This window comes from Patella vulgata, chromosome 4, assembly GCF_932274485.2.
Source record: "Patella vulgata chromosome 4, xgPatVulg1.2, whole genome shotgun sequence".
In the NCBI taxonomy this organism is placed as follows: domain Eukaryota; kingdom Metazoa; phylum Mollusca; class Gastropoda; family Patellidae; genus Patella; species Patella vulgata.
The window spans coordinates 75,532,777-75,554,635 of NC_065882.2; the positions used below are offsets into that span (position 1 = coordinate 75,532,777).

General features: G+C 34.9%; 1 protein-coding gene across 1 annotated transcript; it reads right to left on the bottom strand.

Annotated features, from left to right (window-relative positions):
* Positions 1–286: 286 nt before the first annotated feature.
* On the bottom strand, positions 287–21,283 carry LOC126819284 (chromodomain-helicase-DNA-binding protein 1-like). The gene is made up of 25 exons (XM_050547256.2): positions 21,105–21,283; positions 19,276–19,388; positions 18,809–18,912; positions 18,283–18,412; positions 17,652–17,765; positions 16,396–16,549; positions 15,702–15,860; positions 15,210–15,308; positions 14,432–14,602; positions 13,708–13,821; positions 12,899–13,013; positions 11,892–12,045; positions 11,400–11,525; positions 10,815–10,941; positions 9,707–9,852; positions 8,676–8,755; positions 8,057–8,259; positions 7,404–7,502; positions 7,082–7,152; positions 6,386–6,500; positions 6,121–6,229; positions 5,272–5,342; positions 4,414–4,621; positions 3,342–3,417; positions 287–2,844 (listed from the first exon to the last, which is right to left on the bottom strand). Exons 1-25 carry the CDS (start codon positions 21,142–21,144, stop codon positions 2,722–2,724), a joined length of 3,021 nt encoding a protein of 1,006 aa, XP_050403213.2. The 5' UTR covers positions 21,145–21,283; the 3' UTR covers positions 287–2,721.
* Between the last annotated feature and the right edge of the window lie 576 nt (positions 21,284–21,859).

Here is a 21,859-nt window from a genome sequence, read left to right on the forward strand (position 1 = left end):
CCACCAGAGTTATATAGAGAGAGAAATAGGGGTTTCACGTCAACTCAACACAGATTAAGTAATTTCGGGACTAACATATGGTTCAATATCCTTTCAATATTTCGCTTGTGGATAGGTGACAATACTCCTTGTCTCGTTCAAGCTGGGAATCGAAAACACGCTGGTCTCAATGACAGACCTAGTGATATTAGTGCACTAGCACAAGTTAAACCAGTGCCCCCACCCCCAAGTTATAAATAGAATAATTTCTTATTAAGATTAACAGCATATATAAATATATCACAAATTGTGTTTTATTAGACAATGTTTATTTATGAAATGACAATACATACTTTAAAGTTACAATTTCATATTTTTAAGTTATATTTTTAAAATGTATTAAAATAAAGTCCTAAAATACATGGTATCTATAAACAGTCCTACCTTGTTAAAGAATAATCCTATTAATCCTAGAATTCACTATTGCCAGTTGAGAAATTGGCAAAAATATCATTTTCAACTTCAAATTCAAACGTTTGAAGATAGCTATTCCATGGTGGGGAATAGGAAAACAAGGGGGGTAATTGTGTTATTATTTTCGGTGTGAAGATTTTTAAGTGTCAGAAAGATAACCTATGATTGTATAATAGTGAGTTGACAACCTATTGAGCAAAAGACATAGAAATAATTATGTTTTGACTTTCTTAGAAAATATGAAATTGTAACTTTAAAGGAGCTAACTCAATATTTTCCATAATATTTAAATTAACAATACATATTTTAACAGAAGTATTACCACACATAGACAATGATTAATTATGAAATAACAATATATATATATATATAACAAAAATATAACCACACATTTGGAATGGGTTTTAATGTCTTGTCAATTCGATACTTCCTTCGTTATGTGACAAAAAAAGAGAGAGAGAAATGGGGTTTGACGTCCATTTGAAACAAACTAGGTAATTTCGGGACTAACATACTGTTTAATCTTATTTCAATAATTCTCTTCCGTGTAGGGGTCTTTAGTAATGGTAGGAGACCGGAGGACCCAGAGAAAACCCATGAGGTTGGACAGGCGACTCTACTCCTTGTCACATACAACCAGGGAATGAAAACCACGCCAGTTGACTCAGTGACAGACCTTATGATACAGCGCACACATGATAACCACTCAACCCCCCATGTGACAAAAATGTTTTTATTTCTATGGTTAGGTGTGAAATGTGACATAGAATTTTAAGTAGACGACAAGGGTTCCCTTACGTGTATAAACCTCGTTTTTTTATTGGTCCCATCTACACAAATAGGTACACCTCCCTTGTTAACCTTGCAGGTGCAAACCCATATCAAGTTATGGCTGGCCTTACTAAAAAGGTAGATGATTTGAAGTGATATATTAGATATCTGTCAGATGTAAGTTTGAAACCTGGCTGAAGATTTTTGTAATGAAATATATTGCCATATTAAAATACTGTAACATAAGTCCAGTCAGTATAGTACTAAATTCACCTCTTTACAGGGTTCAGATTTCTAATGACTAGAAATATTTCAATTGTTTCAATGACATTTAATAAATGTACTAGAGTATATAGGTCACAATTCTATGGAATACATGTACAATTACAGCTTATACTGAGCGACGTTATTGCTTGATAATGACTAGAGAAGCCTAATCGAAACATCGCTCAGTAATTGTATTCCATAGAATTGTGACCTGTAGGCCTATACTACAGAAATATTTCATGTTGACTGATAACAAGGTAAACAATCCAATTCAAACCACCTCCAAACTTTAACCTTTAGAGACTTTAAAATAATGGTTGATGCACAGACAGGTGTGAAAATAACATACTCCCACACACCAAATGTTGGTATATAAAACATAATAAAAATAAAATGAAAAAATACAAAATTATTGCTGCCTCTTGATGAAATAAAATGAAACATTTATTTTGTTGGTCATCTTTTAAATACAACAAACAAGAACCATTAGCTATGGGGACTTCTCAATAAAAATGGCAACTGTGGTCCAGAAAACTCATGCACTAGATTTGTTACAAAACGATTAATACAATTTGAACTTATATGTCATAATACTTTCTATATAGGGTATCTCAACATTTATAATTATCACAAGTTTCAAGATATTTCTTGTTATAGGAGATTTTAAAAAAAGTTCCTCTTAAAGAAACTCAGATCTGGGTGTAAAAGAATTATATGAAACAAGGTTTTTTTTTTCAATATTTCACAATTTGAGAATAACAAATCATATTTTCTGAAAAACTGGAAGTTATAAAATATTATATTTTATCTATTCAATTTTAGCAAATAAAAATGTTTCTTAATATAAGTCCTGAGTTCCCAACCTCTGGGTTTGCGACCCCAGCTGGGATTGCCAAGCACTTTTCATGGGGTTGTTGCAGACTACTATGAAACTTTTGAAAAAATGCTATGTTTTCATGAATTGCATATAATTCCCTGATCTATACCATACATCTCTTGTCATATTGTCAATCGTCTTTGCTCAATTTTTATAACTGTAAAAGTGTAAACAATAAGTTGCCAAATTGTAAAGGTGACTTTTTTCTTTGAGGGGCCGTGATCAGATGATGGTTTCTGGAATGGGGTCGCACACCAAACAAAAGGTTGGCAACTGCTGATATATAGGGATACTGCTCGTGCATAAAATGTTGTTTTAGAAAAACTAACACCAATTTGACATTAATTGTTTTTTCAATGTTCAGTTACTAAATATGATTCAGTATGTAAATATCTTCTCTTAGATAAACAATCATCTAACCACTGTGTTGTTACTATGGCTACGGAGCTATTCTGTTTTCTTACACTGGCAATATCCTGTAAATAAAGTGGGATATACAGTAAAAAAAAAGTAATACCAGTCAACAATAACTGATTAATTGATTCACTGCAATCATTATGGCAAAACAAACTTGTTTTACTCCACAAAAAAAAGCATTATTCGATAAATAAAACTTATAAAGCTTAAAGATACATTATGTAAGATTTAGATAAAGAGCTAGCCATTCTTGTTGTAATAGTTCGAAAATTACTCTATTGCGAGCGAAGATATTAGCCTTTGAGGGTTTGACAAGATGTGTGCAACAATTTCAACCAACGTACTGGTTGATCAAAGCTAATTCTCGCTTCTCCATTTTTAAATTAAATCAAAATATGGCTGAACCGTTCTAATCTATTTAATATTGGAGTCAAGAGTTGATTATGGTCTTAATAAGCTAATTAATGTTTAATTAATAATTAAGATAACATTTCAGCCCTAAAGAAAGACCTGCAATAGGCAGATTTAGCTCTTGCATAATGTATGTTACACATACCTCAGTTGATGCAGAATCTTGAACAACAACATGTGTGGTATAATCTGTAACCTTACTTCCGATATCACCATCATAAGTTTCAAAAATTAAGGATAATAAATTTTAAAACTAAATCAAGGCTGCGATCGATTAATCATTCTGGAGTTTGATGGAAGTGTATAATAATTTATCTGAGGCAATTTATCATTTCATTTGTTATGAGAATTAAAGAAGTCAAGTTATGTAAATTTGTCTCAACTGACTTTTAACAAGCAAAGCACCTGGTGTGCCATTAGTCAGTTCAAGATTTACATCGTTCGCAATGAAATGAGGTTTAACGTCCTACTGTTCTTCTCCAAACTTAGCTAATGTAGATGGGCATACGCCATACAGTGTGCTATGAGGGAAATTTTGCCTGGACAGTGGCACTATGGCCTACTCTTATATCGAATTCCAACTGTCAAGGGATCTTTCAAGTGCACGCCAATGTGTACACGGGACCTCAGTTTTTTGTCCCATCCGAACGACTAGACAGCTGTCCTTCTCAGCCCTCCTTCCTGCATCACTGACAAGGGGGAACCACCCGACCTACAGGCTAGCAAGCCCACGGGTTACCCACTTGGCCACCGTGATCCCCCACGTTGTTTGCACTTGGCTGTCTCAATCAATATGTTACAAAAGGGCAGCATTTGTTGATTTGCAAAAGACTACTTTTTACATGGTAAAATGACGTCTTTTTAATTAATCTGGTGTTTCTGAATTATCGAATAACACACTATTTATGGATAAAAATTACTATGGTTTATTTCAAGATGCTTGAAAACGACTTGTGAAATCTTGTTGAAACGTCGCAGTGAAATAAACACGTTATATACTTGAAAACGACTTGTGAAATCTTGTTGAAACGTCGCAGTGAAATAAACCATAGTAATTGTTATCCATAAATAGTGTGTTATTCGATTATGTTCCAATTATTAAATGCCATTCAAAGCATGTTTCTGAATTATATTGGTAAGTTCTGGCATACATCTGTGCGAATATTCAAATTGATATGACATGAACAGATATATCTAATTCTGATATTAAAGGATATGCAACAATATATCGTTTATAATGTTTCTCTTTATCTTCTGGTAAACCATGGAGAACAATCAACTGATCTTCAAATATACTAGACAACTCCTCATTGGTTGATTTCTTCCGGTTGTTATCTTCATCATTATTGGTTGAATTCTGATGACTTGAGGATGTACTTGGTTCTGGTGATGAACTCAATCTGTCATTTGTTGATTTTTTCTGGACTACAAAATTTGTTAAATATCCATGATTCAACATCATTATATATCATTTTGAAAATGAAATGGGGGTTTAACGTCCTACTGTTCTGCATGGACTGGGTTAATGAAGATGGGCATACATCATACAGTGTGCTATGAGGGAGAGATAGAGAGAAATGGGGTTTAACATCCACTCGACACAAACTAGGTCATTTCAGGACTAACATATGGTTCAATTTTATTTCAATAATTTGCTTGCGCATAGATGTCTTTAGCAGTGGGAGGTAACCGGAGGACTCGGAGGAAACCCACGAGGTTGGACACTCAACCCTACTCCTTGTCACGTACAACCAGAGAATCGAAACCATGCCAGTTGACTCAATGACAGACCTTATGATACAGCTCGCACATGCTAACCAATCGGCCATCCAACCCCCTTGCTATGATGAATATTTTACCCTGACAGCATCCCTACAGCCTACTCTTATTAATAACTGCAACTGTCAAGCGTTCTTTCATGTGCATGCATTTGTACACAGGACCTTTTTTTTTTGTCCCATCAGAATGACTAGAAAATGTTTAAGACAGAAACAAAATGTTAATGTCTAAAGACGATTTTGAAAATAAAAGTTCATATCATATAAAAACTGTTATTTATCAATAAGTTGTCTTACCTTTGCTTTCATTACTCTCACTGTTAGAAGATGGTTTTCTCTTTAAAGAATGTTTACGTGGAAAATAATAACTAAGATTATTAAGTATGATAATAATATTATATGAATGTACATATGATTACTAATCTTCGATAATCTCTTTACACAAATGGAAGTCACCTGTACAATTGGGTAAATTCAAAGCTGGTAACAGGCCTAGGCCTGAAGGGAAATGTAGGCCTCATTTTCAACTGCTCATTAAGTATTTTTGTAACCTGTGTTAAATACAAATTTCTGTATGGTTTCAGTTATCTGCATTTTATTTATTTACATTTTTTCAAATATTAGTTATTTTGTGCTTTACACACTATACAACATCGATAATCCTTACCAAAGCCCCCCAACAATGCCTCTTATGAGGTAAAGACCCCTGCCAACTGACCCTACATCACTCTCCCAGTAGTCGTGCTACAATTAGTATATAACCAAAGTGTAAAATACATTTTTAAACCCTTGCTAAAGGACAACGTCAAACATATTAAGAAAATTACATAAATAAGCTGCAAAAGAATGTCATAATTGAAAACAGTGTGACAATAATTGTTGAAACGTTGCCGAAATAAATTAGTTAAAATAAATATTCAATCATAGGAGGATCCAGGATTTTCTGCTGTATTGGTCCCGAATTTTCAAATATCTCCAAACTGAAGTGTTGTAGTGACAATTCATGAGTGCCAAATATTTGGAAAAAAGGAACTCTGTAGAATGGATGCCATTTCCAACTTTGGGCCCTTAGACGCCTTACATTGAGTTTGAGGTGGGTGAGGTAAGAGGACTAACTTAAACCATGATGATAAATTAAAAGGATACATGTATGTTGGTATGCCTCTAGATGTAAGTATTTTATTGATGAGACGTTCTGTACCATACCAATTAAAACCGGGGGTATCATGACCTATTCTAGGTAGATGAACACTGGCTGAAACAAGGAAATTAAAGATAACATGTACGGGGAAACTTTTCAAATTACAAAACATTACACAAATTCAAAATATCTAGGATTTTGATTGAAAACAGTTTACTTGAACATTGTGACTATAATGTGCCTTTTAAACCACATTTATAAATGACCCACCTTTTTTAGCTTTAGCAACTACATATATTTTCTCGAGTCCGAGTCGTAAAGCTGATAATTTGATACCAGATAAATTATTTCTCTTGTCTCTATGTTGTGCTATAATCAAACCAAGCTGAAGAAATAAACAAATACATGATAATATAATTTTCTTTAATGTTAATTTTTTTTTAGAACTTTATCACTATACTATTCAAAAGCAAAAGTAATACTGAATGAATATGGTAAATGCTCTTTTTATTATCAGGAAAGAATTAAAGGGGAAGACCAATGATTTTCAACTAGGTTTTCATAAATCTTAAACATATATTCATATATAATCCCCTCTGTAAAACAAGCAAAAATGTTTTTGTAAGCGAGAAATTAATTTTTATTAAAACCGGAAGTGATGTAGTTGGTTCAACACACTCACTGGTCTCTATAGTAAGCATACAGATTTGGCATAAGTTTGCTGCTGTATTTTGTTCATGTGTCGTGATTTGGATGATAATCTGACCAATGGGACGGTTATAATAAAAATTAATTTCTCGCTAACAAAAATATTTTTGCTTGTGTTACAGAGGAATTATATATGAATATATGTTTAAGATTTATGGAAACCTTGTTGAAAATCGTTGGTCTTCCCCTTTAAACTAGATTCAGTTCCATATATGTCAAAAAGGTATAAATTAATAAAGTGATGAAAGATATAATTACCAGATCTTCACCATCTTCCCTTCCTTCTATATCATCTATATTAATCAGATGACAATCTCCTAGAGCTAGATCTACAATAGATATATTATATGAACCAAATGACAATCACCTAGAGCTAAATCTATAATAGAGAGTTGTTTATGGGCCTGGCATGTAAATACATGTCCAATTAATGATTTATTTAAGATTTGATGCCAAATGAAAAATCTGCACGAGCCAGATTTAGCTCTTGAATAATGCATCCTTAAATATAAAACAAAAGTTAATGTACACAAGATTTTTAAAATCATTAAAAAGAAAGGTATAATAGTAGAATACAAACCTTGACATTTACCAGCCAGCACATACTGTTTCTCTGGTTGTGGTGAACGTGATGATATTGCAGAAAATAAACCTCCTCTACCCCATCGTCCAGAATCATCTAAAACAAACATTTATAAACTTCTTGTATACAAGAAAAACTAAATCAAATTTATTTCCATGGCAACACCACAATATTACATCCGAGGAATAACTACTATAATAGGTAGATTTATATTCAAAGTTTCATAAAGATATCTTAAATGCCTTATGAGAGAGAGAGAGAAATGGGGTTAAACGTCCACTCGACACAAACTAGCCCATTTCGGGACTAACACATGGTTCAATTTTTTATATTTCTGTAATTCACTTGCGCCTAGGGGTCTTTAGCAGTGGGAGGGCCCGGAGAAAATCCACGAGGTTGGACAGGCGGCCCTGCTCCTTGTAAGGTACAACCGGGGATTCAATACCATGACAAACCATTCGGCCATTTCCCCCCCCCCCCCCCCGAACGCCTTATGAGATATGCTCAGGAAACAAATGCTAGGATAAATGAAGCCTATTTATTTCTGTATCCTTCCCTTGATGATGTTTGGCGCAAGATAACAAAATAATCATGCAGTTTTATACAACAGATAGAATTATTTTTTTTGACTGAGTAAATTAATCTGTTACCTGCACAATGTACAATGATGTTGTGTTTATTGTCAGTGTCAATAGGATGAGTGACGTCACCACTGACATATTTTATAGATCTCTGTGTCGTCTCATCGTCACTAACATCATCTTCATCTTCACCATCATCTCCATCTTCATCATCTTCACTATCTATAGCTATATTACATGTTGAATACTTCATGGATTTCCACATATCAAATCTAATAAAGAAGTATTCTGGAGTTAATTTTTAAAATTAGTAGGTTCATGAATGACAAATCATAAAGTTCTGAAGGAATGACAAATTATAAAGCTCTTATTGGGCATCAACACTAAAGGAATGAAAGATGATAAAGTACTCATTGGGCATCCCAGCTGAAGGAATGAGAGATGATAAAGTTCTCATTGTATTGGGCATCCCAACTGAAGGAACGATAAATCACGAACCTCTTATTGGGCATCAAAACTAAAGGAATGACAAATCATAAAGCTCTATTGGGCATTTTACTTCACTTCGAATTAAGATAAAATATGTAGAAACATCTGAGATTAGAGCCACACTGAATTCTGAAGTCTGATCAATGTGCACGTATTTTCATTATTTATAGAATTTTCTTGTATGTAATAATAAACTTACTTCATTCTACGTTGTTCCTGAGCTCGTCTAATTTCCTTTTCTTCTGCTAATTTAGCTCGCTTTTCTGCTGCCTCTTTTCTCTATAATAAAATAATTCAGAAAATCCATCAAGTATTTGTTTGGATCAATAGTTAATATCAGTCGCAGTTTTAGGTTTTTCTTTTTAAAAATTGTGAATTAATAGAATCGCTTAAAACAAACTTATTTCGGATTGTACAATTCAAAGACATTAAGAAGGGGCTTATATCTATTTGTTTCGTTGTGAGTACGATCTATAATATATGTAAAATTTAAAGTAATAGATACAAAACAATATTTTGGCTATGGTTCAAATGTGGTTGTTGTTGTTCTTAGAGTTTAACGTCCGTTTCCACCGAAGGTGATATCACAGACTAGTTGTCTTATTTGTCACTTTTATTATCTTAGCACACGTGCAGGGATCTTTGCTGTGGGAGTAAACCTACGAGATTGAGAAGGCGCCCCTATCTCCAAGTCACATACGCTCACAACAGGGATCGAAACCACAGCCGCAAGCCAGAGGTGACCGGACAGCTAGGCCATCCCAACCCCCCTATGATTCAAATAAATAAATAAAAACTTAGGACAATAGAGTAGAAGGTGTTCAGTGGTTTCAAGGTTCAGATCATAGTCACATCGGCAATAATGATAAATATAAAGGAGGATGTCCCCCTTATTAAAATACATCCAACACAAATCTCCTTAATTTTGATTCTTTAGGCAAATTGTAGGTTATATAAATCTAATACTAGAACATTTAGTATGGATACAATTAGGTATTTGCTTGAAAACGACTTGTGAAATCTTGCAGTACAATAAACCAAGTGATTGTATCCATAATAGGTGTTCTAGTATTATATCATAAATCAATTGCTAAATGCCTCTCAAGGGCTATAAATCACTACCACAAGTACTTTTCCAATAAATAAAGCAACATAGCTTGCCAGGCCACGAAACATACACCCATCTGAAGGCAAAGTGTCCAAGCAGTAGTAAAGATTTTCGCAATGTACCTTTATCTTTCTTTCCTCTAATTGTTGTGGTGTTAGTTGTTTTCGTGGTTTTCGTATAATCTCTGGTAACGCTCCAATTAAAACAGATGTCTTTTTCCTCATTGCTCGTTCTCCAGTCACATGACTTTCTAATATTTTACGTTCAGCTAGAAAAAACAGTAAACTGGGCATTATTTAAAATATCACAATTTTGACTATATCCATGTTGTGCGAGGGAGAGAGAAATCGGGTATAACATCCACTCAACACAAAGTAGGTCATTTCGAGACTAACATATGGTTCAATTTTATTTCAATAATTCCCTTGCACGTAGGGTTCTTTAGCAGTGGGAGAGGAAACTGGAGGACCAGGAGAAAACCCACGAGGTTCGACAGGCGACCCTACTCCTTGTCACATACAACCAGCGAATCGAAACCACGCCAGTTGACTCAATGACAGACCTTACGATACAATGTGCACACGCTAACCATTCGGTCATCCAACCCCCCTATCCACGTTGTACATTGTAGTCTAATATTATTTTTTCCACTATTTAGAGTTCATATTTTAAAAAATGTTTCTTGCCAGATAAAAGTGGAATGAAGTCAAGAGAGACTCTGTCTGGTAATTCTGTTCTTCTGGTTATGTGTTCTTTGCAGGTTTCAGGAAATGGTTGCGATTAAGTTATAAACTGTGGCCTCCTAACAATCTTCCAACTGTCAAAAACTTTATGTAAAACATTAAATCTGCAAATGGTCGATTGAGGGGTTTTAAACAAACTACATTTCCGACGTGGTTTGGCCTTGTCAGTGGTGCAGGAAGGAGGGCCTGACAAGGACAGTTGTCTAGTCGTATGGATGGGATGGAAAAAACGAGGTCCTGTGTATACATTGGCATGCACATAAAGGATCCCTTGGCAGTTGGAATTCAATATAAGAGTAGGCCATAGTGCCTTTGCCCGGACAAAATTTCTCTCATTAACCCAGTATAGGAGCAGAACAGTAGGACGTTAAACCCCATTTCATTACAAGAAACTACAATATTGTGGAGTTGAATTTACAAGGAATAACAGTCCAAATATGGTTCAATTTCATTCAATATCCTGTATTAATAACTTTCACATGATTACCTTCTATAAGTGCATCAAAAGCTTTTCTATCTTCGGCTGTTGGTTCATTACTGTAATCTGTACCTTCAAACATGTACATACTCTGTGGTCCATCTTCTATTCCTTCTTCTAACTCCAATGATTCAACCTATATAAGAGTTTAATTCATTATAGGAAGAAAACTTTGATGATACCTATATCTTGGGGGGCTGAGTTGTTCTTTAATATAATTTTTCATTCAGAGAGAGAGAGAGAGAGAGAGAGAGAGAGGGTTTAAGTTCACTCGACACAAACCAGGTCATCTTGGGACTAACATATGGTCTAGTTTTATTTCTGTATTCACTTGCGCGTATAGGGGTCTTTAGCAGTGAGAGGAAACTATTTAAATAAACTCTATAGCAATAAGACCATCAGTCGTCAACATCCCATGTATACTAACGATAAGTCAAATTTATTTCCCTGTTAATATAAAAATCATTATATATGAGAAATTACTAATTAGCAAAAGGCACAACTACTATAATGTGTTTATGTGTGTACAAAGTTTCATAAATATATCTTGAATGGTTTGGTATGTTATAATAATATATATATATAGCAACTCACATCTTTGTCTTCGTCCAGCGTCCATTCCCCTTCAAGTGTTGGTCCAAGAATCTTTCTAAAATCATCTTCTTTATCCTCTTCATCACTCAATAATTTCTCTGCTCCAAATCTTAACACATCTTGTAGCTAAAAACACGAAACAATTTGTCTTGATTGGAAAATATATAGTAAAAATCACATGCAGAAAGTGGCCTCAAGGTAGCGGTTGTGAGAGAAAGAGAGATATGGGGTTTAATGTCCACTCGACACAAACTAGATCATTTCGGGATTAACATATCCCATGGATCAATTTTATTTCAATAATGCACGTAGTGGTCTTTAGCAGTGGGAGGCAACTAGGAGGACCTGGAAAACACCCACGAGGTTGTACAGGCGACCCTACTCCTTGTTACGTACGACCGAGGAATCAAAAACAGGCCAGTTGACTCAAAGGCAGATCTTAAGATACAACACGCACGTGCTAACCATTCAGCCATTCAATATATAACATACCTCTGATTTGTTTGAAGCGAATAATGGTTGTTTTCCTAACGCAAACTGTCCACTCTCAATAACTTTCTCTGTTAATTTTAGTTTATCTTCGGCTCGTTTTAATATAATTTCTTCTACACTGTGACGACCAATCAGACGGATGATTTTCACTGCTCTGAAAATTACCAAAGAGTACCAAAGCTTTGGTTCAAAGTTCCTCAAAATACTAATTATTCATTCAGGGTTCGTATACTAAAATGTGAATGAAATTCCATGACTTTTCCATGAGTTTTCAGGACCAAAAAGGGCATTTTCCAAGATCAAAAAGAGCATTTTCCAAGACCAAAATTCAGCCTAGTCGTTAGATCAGGCTACAACAAATTATTTGACGCATGTCATTGATAAAGTCTATTATATTTTGTTAATCTGTTTTCATGTGTATGTGTTGTTTTCTATGCCATGACATTACAATCAGCGTGAAATAAAACACACAAAGGGTTGACATTGGTTTATATAATAAAATTCACATAGTGGTTGACCTTGATCATCCATGGTATTATTCATAATTAGTTGCGAGACTGTTACAGTACATAGTCCAGATTATCAAGCAAAAAATAATAATTGTAAACAGTCAATGACTGGTGCTGGACAAAATAGACTAAGAAAGTATGTTTACTTTTGGGTCTTTTTTTTACTGTGTTTTTCTTTTGTAAAAGTTTTACAAATTGAATAAATGGGATCAATTTTTGGGGAAAAGGTGATTACTGGATGGAGGGGAAAATTCCAGGACTTCCACGCCTAAAACTATCATAGATGGAATTTCATGACATTCCAGGTTCAATTTTATTTCAATAATTCACCTGCACGTAGGGGTCTTGAGCAGCAAAAGGAAACTGGAGGAAACGGAAAAAACCACAAGGTTAGACAGGCGTCCTTATGATCTAAAGCGCATCTGTTAGACCACTCAGCCATAAAACCCCCTCAAATTTAAATGACCACCGGGTAAATTTTATGTATAATAAACATACCTTTTTTGTCCGATTCTGTGAGCTCGGGCAGCAGCTTGTAAATCATTCTGTGGATTAAAATCACTGTCAACAAATATCACTGTATCAGCTGAAGTCAGATTAATACCCTGTCCTCCTAATAAAATAAAAACACAAATTCATCCTAAAAATGTTCAGTGTCCCCTATTTGATATATTTTTATGGTTCAGTGTAGTTCCATTAACAATTAAACACACGCAAATTCACTGCTATACTGATTGGGGGGGGGGGGGGGTGGATGGCCGAATGGTTAGCATGTATGCGCTGTATCATAAGGCCTGTAATTGAGTCAACTAGTGTGGTTTCGATTCCCCGGTTGTACATGACAAGGAGTAGGGTCGCCAGTCCAACCTCGTGGGTTTTCTCCGGGTCCTCCAGTTTCCTCCCACTGCTAAAGACCCCCTATGCACAAGCGAATTATTGAGATAAAATTAAACCAAATGTTAGTCCCGAAATAACCTAGTTTGTCGAGTGGACATTAAACCCCATTTCTCCCTCTCTCTCTCCCTTTACTGATTGAATAACTGTTCGTTTCACTGAGGGTGATAAAAAAAATAAAATATTTCATTAATTTTTAAGATGGACACTAATACAGAAATAAATTTAAATTCATATGTAAAAAGTTGTCTAAATTGTTTTTGTAAAATTGGCTAAAACGTCCTAGGCCACAATGTCCACTGGCTGAAACATCCTAGGCCGACACGTCCAATGGCTGAAACGTCCGTCCACTGATATCGTGATTCCTTTTAATATGAAACTGGTTTTCTAATTTAGAACAACGATGTACATACCTGCTTTGGTACTGAGAAGAAAAACAAATGTTTCCTCGTTTTGATTAAATTTCTGTATGGAGAGAAATCTCTCTTCACCTCGGACTGATCCATCTAATCTTTCATATGTATAACCTACAAAATAAATACCATGTATATATCCGATATGATTGAAACACAGATCTTATTTCATCATAGGGTCAAAGGCCTTTTGTAAAATTGGTATACATCATGATGTTCTAAAGTTTGGTGTCCGCTGGTCAAGTTTAAATGAACTGTATGAGAATTACATTTGTGTACAGTCAATACATTTAAAGATATTTTTTTTTCAAAATATTGAGGAAATGGATTCCATATAATGATGCATTTGGTGTTGTATATTTTCAGAGAGTTTCGGGTGGTCGAGCCAGTTGGGGAGGATATATGATGCCAGTTGGGGAGGCTGTTTCAATACAGAAATAGCTTTTATCAGGAATCCTGGGTAAACGTGGAATTTATTTTCAGTGTTAGATTTACGTACCCCCCACCCGACCCTTACACCTTGAGTTGTCTAAATCAGCTAGTGGAAACTTCAGCATCCCCAACCGGCCTGAAAATACACTCTCCCTATTCATTTACTTTCAAACTAAACTTTACAACCATTTATCACTAGTTTCTATAAAATAATGTCACTTTCACACTAAACTTTACAACCATTTATCACTAGCTTCTATAAAATAATGATTTAATTTTAAAAGTAACTAACCTTTATATCCCAGATAATCTTGTAATATATCTAACATGTGGGTCATCTGTGAAAACATTAATACTTTATGACCATTTCTCTTCATATGACCTAATAACTGGTCAATCAAGACTAATTTCCCACTAGCCTCTATTAAATGGTCTCCCAGTTCAAACGGTTCAGGTTCAACTCCTTAAATGTGAAATTGAACATTTGATGACAAAAAAGTTTAACAATGCATGCAACATCTAAAAGCAATTACACCACTTAAAATTCATACCTGTAGGAGAAAAGTTTTGGTTTATTTTTTCTAACAATAAATAGTGAAATATGTTGTACAAATCCTGTATCAGTTCAAAACTTGTTTTAGTAATAATTATGTAGAATTTATGGGCATGTGAATTTTTGTTTTGTAGAATTTATATGAATTTTTTGTAGATTTTATGTGAATTTTCTTGTAGAATTTATGTGAATTTTTTGGGAAAATTTATGTGAATTTTTTGGGAAAATTTATGCGAACTTTTTGGGAAAATTTATGCGAACTTTTTGGGAAAATTTATGTAAATTTTTGTAAAGGAACATACCTGGTACTTGAAATTTTGTAAACGAATTTATATGGAATTTTAAAAAGAATTTATGTGGATTTTTGTGAAAAAATTTTAATGAAATATTTAAAAAGAATTTATGTGGATTTTTGCTAAAAAATTGATGTGAAAGTTTGTAAAAGAATTGATGTGAATTTTTGTAAAAGAATTGATGTCAATGTTACAAATTCTGTTTATAAAGTAGAAAATCTTACCATCAAATAAGTAGGGATGATTCACACATTTTCTCAGTTGCATCAAAATATTCATTAAACTGGTAGATTTCACATTCGGATTTGAATTATCAAATACATCTAGAAAATATCAATAAACATATTACCCATAATAAAGAGAGAGAGATAGAAATGGGGTTTAAAGTCCACTCGACACAAACTAGGTCATTTCAGGCCTAACATGATTTAATTTTATTTCAATAATTTGCCTGTGCAAAGGGGTCTTTAGTAGTATGAGGAAACCGCAGGACCTGGAGAAAACCCATGAGGTTGGACAGGCAACCCTACTCCTTGTAAAGTACAAGAAGGGAATCCCACCACTTAACTCAATGACAGACCTTATGATTTCATGTGCACATGTTAAAATATGAAACAAAAAGCTTTTACAAACACACATTTCATTAAATCACTCGCTAGATATTCTTTATGATGTTTTATTACATCAATAAACTATATCAAATATACAATATTTACCTAAATCCTTAATTAATATGGCTTTATAAAGTTTTTTCTGTAATGGTGATAGACCATGGTATAAAATGACTTCTGATTTATTCGGTAAATCTTTTAATTCACCAGACTTTGTTCTTCGTAATAAATATGGTTTTAACAATTCATGCAACTCTTCAATTTCTATAAAGATGAAAAACATAATAATTATTTCCAACTTATTGCACAAATTTTTATGGTGAAACAATTCATGCAACTCTTCAATTTCTATAAAGATGAAAAAAAAAAAAAATTTATTTCCAACTTATTGCACAAATTTATATGGTGAAACATTTCTGGAAAAGTTAGATGTCAAATGATTCATTATCATGAATAAAAAGAAGTACATCCCCCTTGTCAGTGGTGCAGGATGGAGGGTGTGACAAGAACACCTGTCTAGTCCTACGGAGGAGACGAAAAACCAAGTTCTCATGTACACATTGGTGTGCACGTAAAAGATCAGTTGGTAGTTGGAATTCGATAAAGAGTAGGCCATAGTGCTACTTCCCGGGCAAAATTTCCCTCATAGCACACTGCATGGCGCATGAGCGTCTTCATTAGCCCAGTCGGAGCAGAACAGTAGGACGTTAAACCCCATTTCATCTAATTTCATTTCCATTTTCATTAACCCAGTCGGTACATGTTAAACCTCATTTCATTTCAGCACATGTTAACTAACCTTTATTTTCTTGTTTAGAATATTTCTCCACAAACTGATCTAATTTCGAAGGCTGGAACTGTTTCCTGTCAACAAAACTTAGTAAAGCGTAAAGTTCTGCTAAATTATTCTGTACTGGTGTCCCTGTTAGTAAAATAGTCTGATATACATCCCACTGAAACACAAATAATAGCATTTATTCTATAGTCTTGCTCAATTTGTCTTTATATGACAGGAATACAAGGGCTTTAGATCATAAGGTCTGTCATTGAGAGAAATGGTGTGGGTTCGATCCCACACTTTGAGTAGGGTCGCATACCTAACCTCAAGTGTTTTCTTCTGGCAGTTTGGTTTCCCCACGTGGCAGTATAAGCTTTGCAATATGGGTTTAACGTTTTCTTTAAAAAAAAAACTACAGATAAAACAACTTTAACCATACATTATGCAAGAGCTAAATCTGCCTATTGCAGGTCTTTCTTAAGGCCTGAAATGTTATCTAAATCATTAATTAGACATTAATTAACTTATCCAGACCATAATCAACTCTCAATGCCATCGCTAGCCTGGGATATTTAGCTGATTGGAATACATTTTTGGAAAAATAATTAAACGTTAAAATGGATAATTGAGACTTTGTTTTTTATTGTACCGACTTTAGTAATGATGATCAAGGTTAGGCCTAAAATTCAAAAGCTAATATCTCAGTTTAGAGTGGAGCAATTTGACTGAAATTTTCAGCATATTCTATTTACGTTATCTATTTTTTAACTATTGTAGCGAGAACTGTCAACTCTTTTACCTGTTCGAGTGTAGTATAAAGGAGAGATTTATCATTTTTTACCTGTTCGAGTGTAGTATAAAGAAGAGATTGATGATATTTTACCTGTTCGTGTGTAGTATATAAAGAAGAGACTGATGATATTAATTTTACCTGTTCGAGTGTAGTATAAAGAAGAGATTGATGATATTTTACCTGTTCGAGTGTAGTATATAAAGAAGAGATTGATGATATTTTACCTGTTCGTGTGTAGTATATAGAGAAGAGATTGATGATATTTTACCTGTTCGAGTGTAGTATAAAGAAGAGATTGATGATATTAATTTTACCTGTTTGTGTGTTGTATAAAGAAGAGATTGATGTGTTTTTACCTGTTCGAGTGTAGTATAAAGATGAGATTGATGGATTTTTACCTGTTCGAGTGTATTATTAAGAAGGTATTGACAATATTTTACCTGTTCAAGTGTAGTATATAGAGAAGGTATTGATGATATTTTACCTGTTCAAGTGTAGTATAAAGAAGAGATTGATGATTTTTTAACCTGTGAGCCTCATCAACAACTAAAATATGCCATGGTATACTCTGTAGAAAACTGTGATCTTTTAAACAAATCTGAAAAAAATTACCCATACAGCTGCATTAAAAACCTTATAGGTAAAAAATCTAATGGTGGACTACATCCTGATACAGCATCAAAACATTTACTTTAACCCAATGCACACTGATCAGCAGTGAATTTTCGCTAGGCCGCTACAATCACTGATAAGGATGACATCGATGCGACTTAATGAGCCAGAAATATTAACTTTTTTCCTGCGACAAATTAAATTCTAAAACATTTTTTTTTATGTATTGGAAAAATAAATAAAGGCGTTTGACGTATTTGTAGGTACAAATTATTTCCTATTTAGTGTAAATGGGTATTAAAATGACTAAAAGGCAGCATTCCGCCCGAAGCAGTAACGTCTTATGTAAACAATGCTCGTGCCATTCAGTAATTCTCTGTGAAACAGATTGAACCCAATGTGTACACGGGACCTTGACCTTTTCGCACTATCAAAATAATCAGATGTTGTTCATTGCAAAGTCCTATAGTACAATTTTCAATACATGTATCTATTAACAATACCTCATACGTGGTAAGTAAAACATCAAAGGGGTATTCCCCTGATTTGGCTTTCTTCTTTAAGTCATCACATAATTCTTTTCTGTAATCTTTTGCTCCGATTAAAGCAGTCACTTTCAGTTGAGGAGCAAATCTGAAAAAGGGCAGGATATCTGTTATTAAGGTTATTTACATATATTAGAGATGTCTCTACTGAAACAACTCTATAAGTTTGAAGTTCCCAGTAACTTAACTATGTCAGCAAAGACATCAAATTAAAAATTCAGCAATTACTCTCTTAGACATGACATTTGGGATTTTTTACTGTGATGTGTGATAATGAACTTGTATATCCAGTGGTCTTTAAATTGATACAAACTTTATTTTTGTTCTTTTTCAACATGTTGAAGAACCTTCAGGAAATCGTTCAAAGTCAGCCAAACCCACAAGATGACTTAAAAAGTGCTGAGAATATTACAAAAGAAATTTAATCCATTTTTCTGTGCAAATAATAATTTCATAGCAACAGCATGATTCAATCTAAACTTACCGCTTACATTCAACTTGCCAGTTTTCTAGAACAGCTCTTGGACAAACCACTAGATGAGGGGAAACTGTTGGTGTTTTACGCAGATATGCTAAAACTGCTATTGTCTGAAAAAATAGTTTTTGATATTATAAAAGTACTATAGGTCATTATGGAAAAAAAGATTGGACAAAATCAAACTAATACAAAGAGAGAGAGAGAGAGAGAGAGAGAGAGAGTGTTTAATGTCCACTTGTCACGAACAACCGGGGAATTGAAACCATGCCAGTTGAATCAATGACAGACCTTATGATACAAAAAGCATGTGCTAACCATTTTGCCATCTAGCCCCAGTCCCCCACCCCCTCTCAAACTAATAAATCAAACCAGTTATACAAAATGTATTAACACTCAACAATAATATAAATGGCACCACATGCCGGTACAATTCTATAAATTCCTCAAAAATAAAACGTAAATTTGAACAGTACCTGACATGTTTTTCCTAATCCCATTTCATCACCAAGGATGCATCCATGTTTGTTGTTATAGCAACCAATCAACCAATTTACTCCATGCAACTGATAAGATCGTAAATCTAGATCTAGAATGAATAGATAAATACAAACATTGGGCAACCAAGCATCCCTATATACCCCAGGTTCATTGTAAGATCCTTAGTAGACGAATTTAACAGTTAATTCTCTGCAGATGATCAACTGGTGTAGGGGGCTATAGAACACAATTCTACGGTGAGACAAAGAGAGAAATGGGGTTTAACGAGAGAGAGAGAGAGAGAAATGGGGTTTAACGTCCACTCGACACAAGCTAGGTCATTTCAGGACTAACACATGGTTCAATTTTATTTCAATCATTCGCTTGCGCGTAGGGGTCTTTAGCAGTGGGAGGAAACCGGAGGACCCGGAGAAAACCCACGAGGTTGGACAGGCGACCCTACTCCTTGTCACATACAACCGGGGAATTGAAACCCCACCAGTTGACTCAATGACAGACCATATGATACAGCGCTCGCATGCTGGGGTTTAACGACCACTTGACACAAACTAGGTCATTTCGAGACTAACATATGGTTCAATTTTATTTCAATAATTTGTTTGCGCGGAGGGGTCTTTAGCAGTGTCACGTACAACCGGGGAATCGAAACCACGCCAGTTGACTCGATGACAGACCTTATGATACAGCGCGTACACGCCAACCTTTCGGCCATCTACCCCCCAATCCCAACCACCAATTCTACTGTACCATGGAAAAGCTTATTAACTAACCAAGATTACAAATATGAAACATTAAAGCAATTATTCGTTTCTAAATAGAGGGTCAGTGGTGCAGGACATGGCCTGGCAATGGAAAACATATAGGCTAGTTGTTCGGATTGTATCAAAAACAAGATCCCTTGCTCCCACTGACCTGCACCTAAAAGTATTCTTGGCAGTTGGAATTCTATATACGAGGAGGCAGCAGGGCCACTGTCTGGGAACAATTTCCCTCATAGCACATTGTACGCCATTCTTCATCAGCCCAGTCGTAGCAGAACAGTAGGACATTAAACCCGGTTTGGTATATAAAGCATGCAATTTAGTGAAATTGTCCCACATTTTCATAGTTATGGTATACTGTATCTATAGGCTATATATTGAGCAAAACTGGAGTTAATTCGCAGACCTGCATGGGCATAGAGATTACTGCAGATTACTAGGCCTACAGACTTGCAAATGATCAGAAGATGTTATGGATGTAATATAAAACTATGACATAAAATTTGATAAGATTGCTGAGTCTTAGGCCTACAATTAAAACATATATCAAATTCAAAACAAAGGTTAAATACGGACGGTAGCCTACCATAGGCCTACTGAATTTATACAAATCAAAAAATATATATTTTGGTCCAAAAAAGTTAAAGTTTACGTAAGCTTCTAATAATTTCCTGCTGTCATCTTTATATGTCTTAGATGATCCAATTAATAATAATAATAATAATATTAATAAATCCATCCATTATTCTCCACTGCAGTTTTAATTGGGTTCTTTTTATAATAGGAATTTGGATGTGCTTACTTTTACATTAACAACAATTATTACATTAAAATAAAACATAATATTTGTTTTTCATAATTTTTCTTTTTTTTATTTTAATATTGCAGACAGTTTACAGAATACCATGGACCTTATAATGTATATATAAGGTCCATGATAACACCAAATACGGCACTGATGAATTTTCTAAATTAAATAAAACGCCAAAAATTGACTTCTGTCTGGATAGATTTAGACTACACATTACACAAATTCATTTTACCTCCCCAACCCCGATTCCTAAGTTGTTGTATCGAGACCATGATTTCTGTTCCACTGATTCCACTTCTAGAAGACAAGTTATTTAATTGGCTTTACATATTTGTAAATTGCTGACATTTGCTTTATGTCCAAGCAATCATCTTTCAAACAAGTCTAAACTTAGAAACTGAGTCCCGACATTTCGCAACACCGTGGTAATTACCTCCCTTGGACCTATATTTAACATCTATGCGGATCCAGCGGAGGGGAACGCAACGGAAAAAGCTCCTTGGCTCTACTTGGTTAGGATATCGCCCGAGATGTAATTAAGCGGACGTCACGCCCCACGAATCAACGAACTCCATGAGGACTTTTCCAGTGTTTGGGGATAATTTCCGAAGTTTACATCCAATAGTCCTGAAATGAAAATGGGGTTTAAAGTCCTACTGTTCTGCTCCGAGTGTTAATGAAAACGACCCAGGCTAGCAAGTCAGCGCCTCACCCACTTAGCCACGTGACTCCCCAAATAGTCCTGAAAGCAGGCGCGGACCCGGGGGGGGGAGGGTGCGCACACGGCGCACGCCCCCCCCCCCTATCTTTGCGGTGGCGAACAATTTTTTGCCCCATATATTCTGGCGGGAAATGAGAACAAAAATGCTTAAAAATGGTAGTGATCCCCGTCGTAATTTACTCCGAAACGAGCCGGTTGGTGACTTGGTTGATTACCCATCAGTCCGCCCATCGAGGGCCAGGCTTCGCACTCCCAAGTGGGGGCAG

Bases quoted from the DNA above. Each gene is read 5' to 3' on its own strand.
- LOC126819284 (XM_050547256.2), bottom strand. From the start codon at position 21,144: ATGGTCTCGATACAACAACTTAGGAATCGGGGTTGGGGAG. The intron at 16,550-17,651 runs GTAAAATATCAT...TTTGTGTTTCAG, and splicing joins TTTATACTACACTTGAACAG to TGGGATGTATATCAGACTAT. The intron at 14,603-15,209 runs GTAAGATTTTCT...TTCACATTTAAG, and splicing joins TCATCCCTACTTATTTGATG to GAGTTGAACCTGAACCGTTT.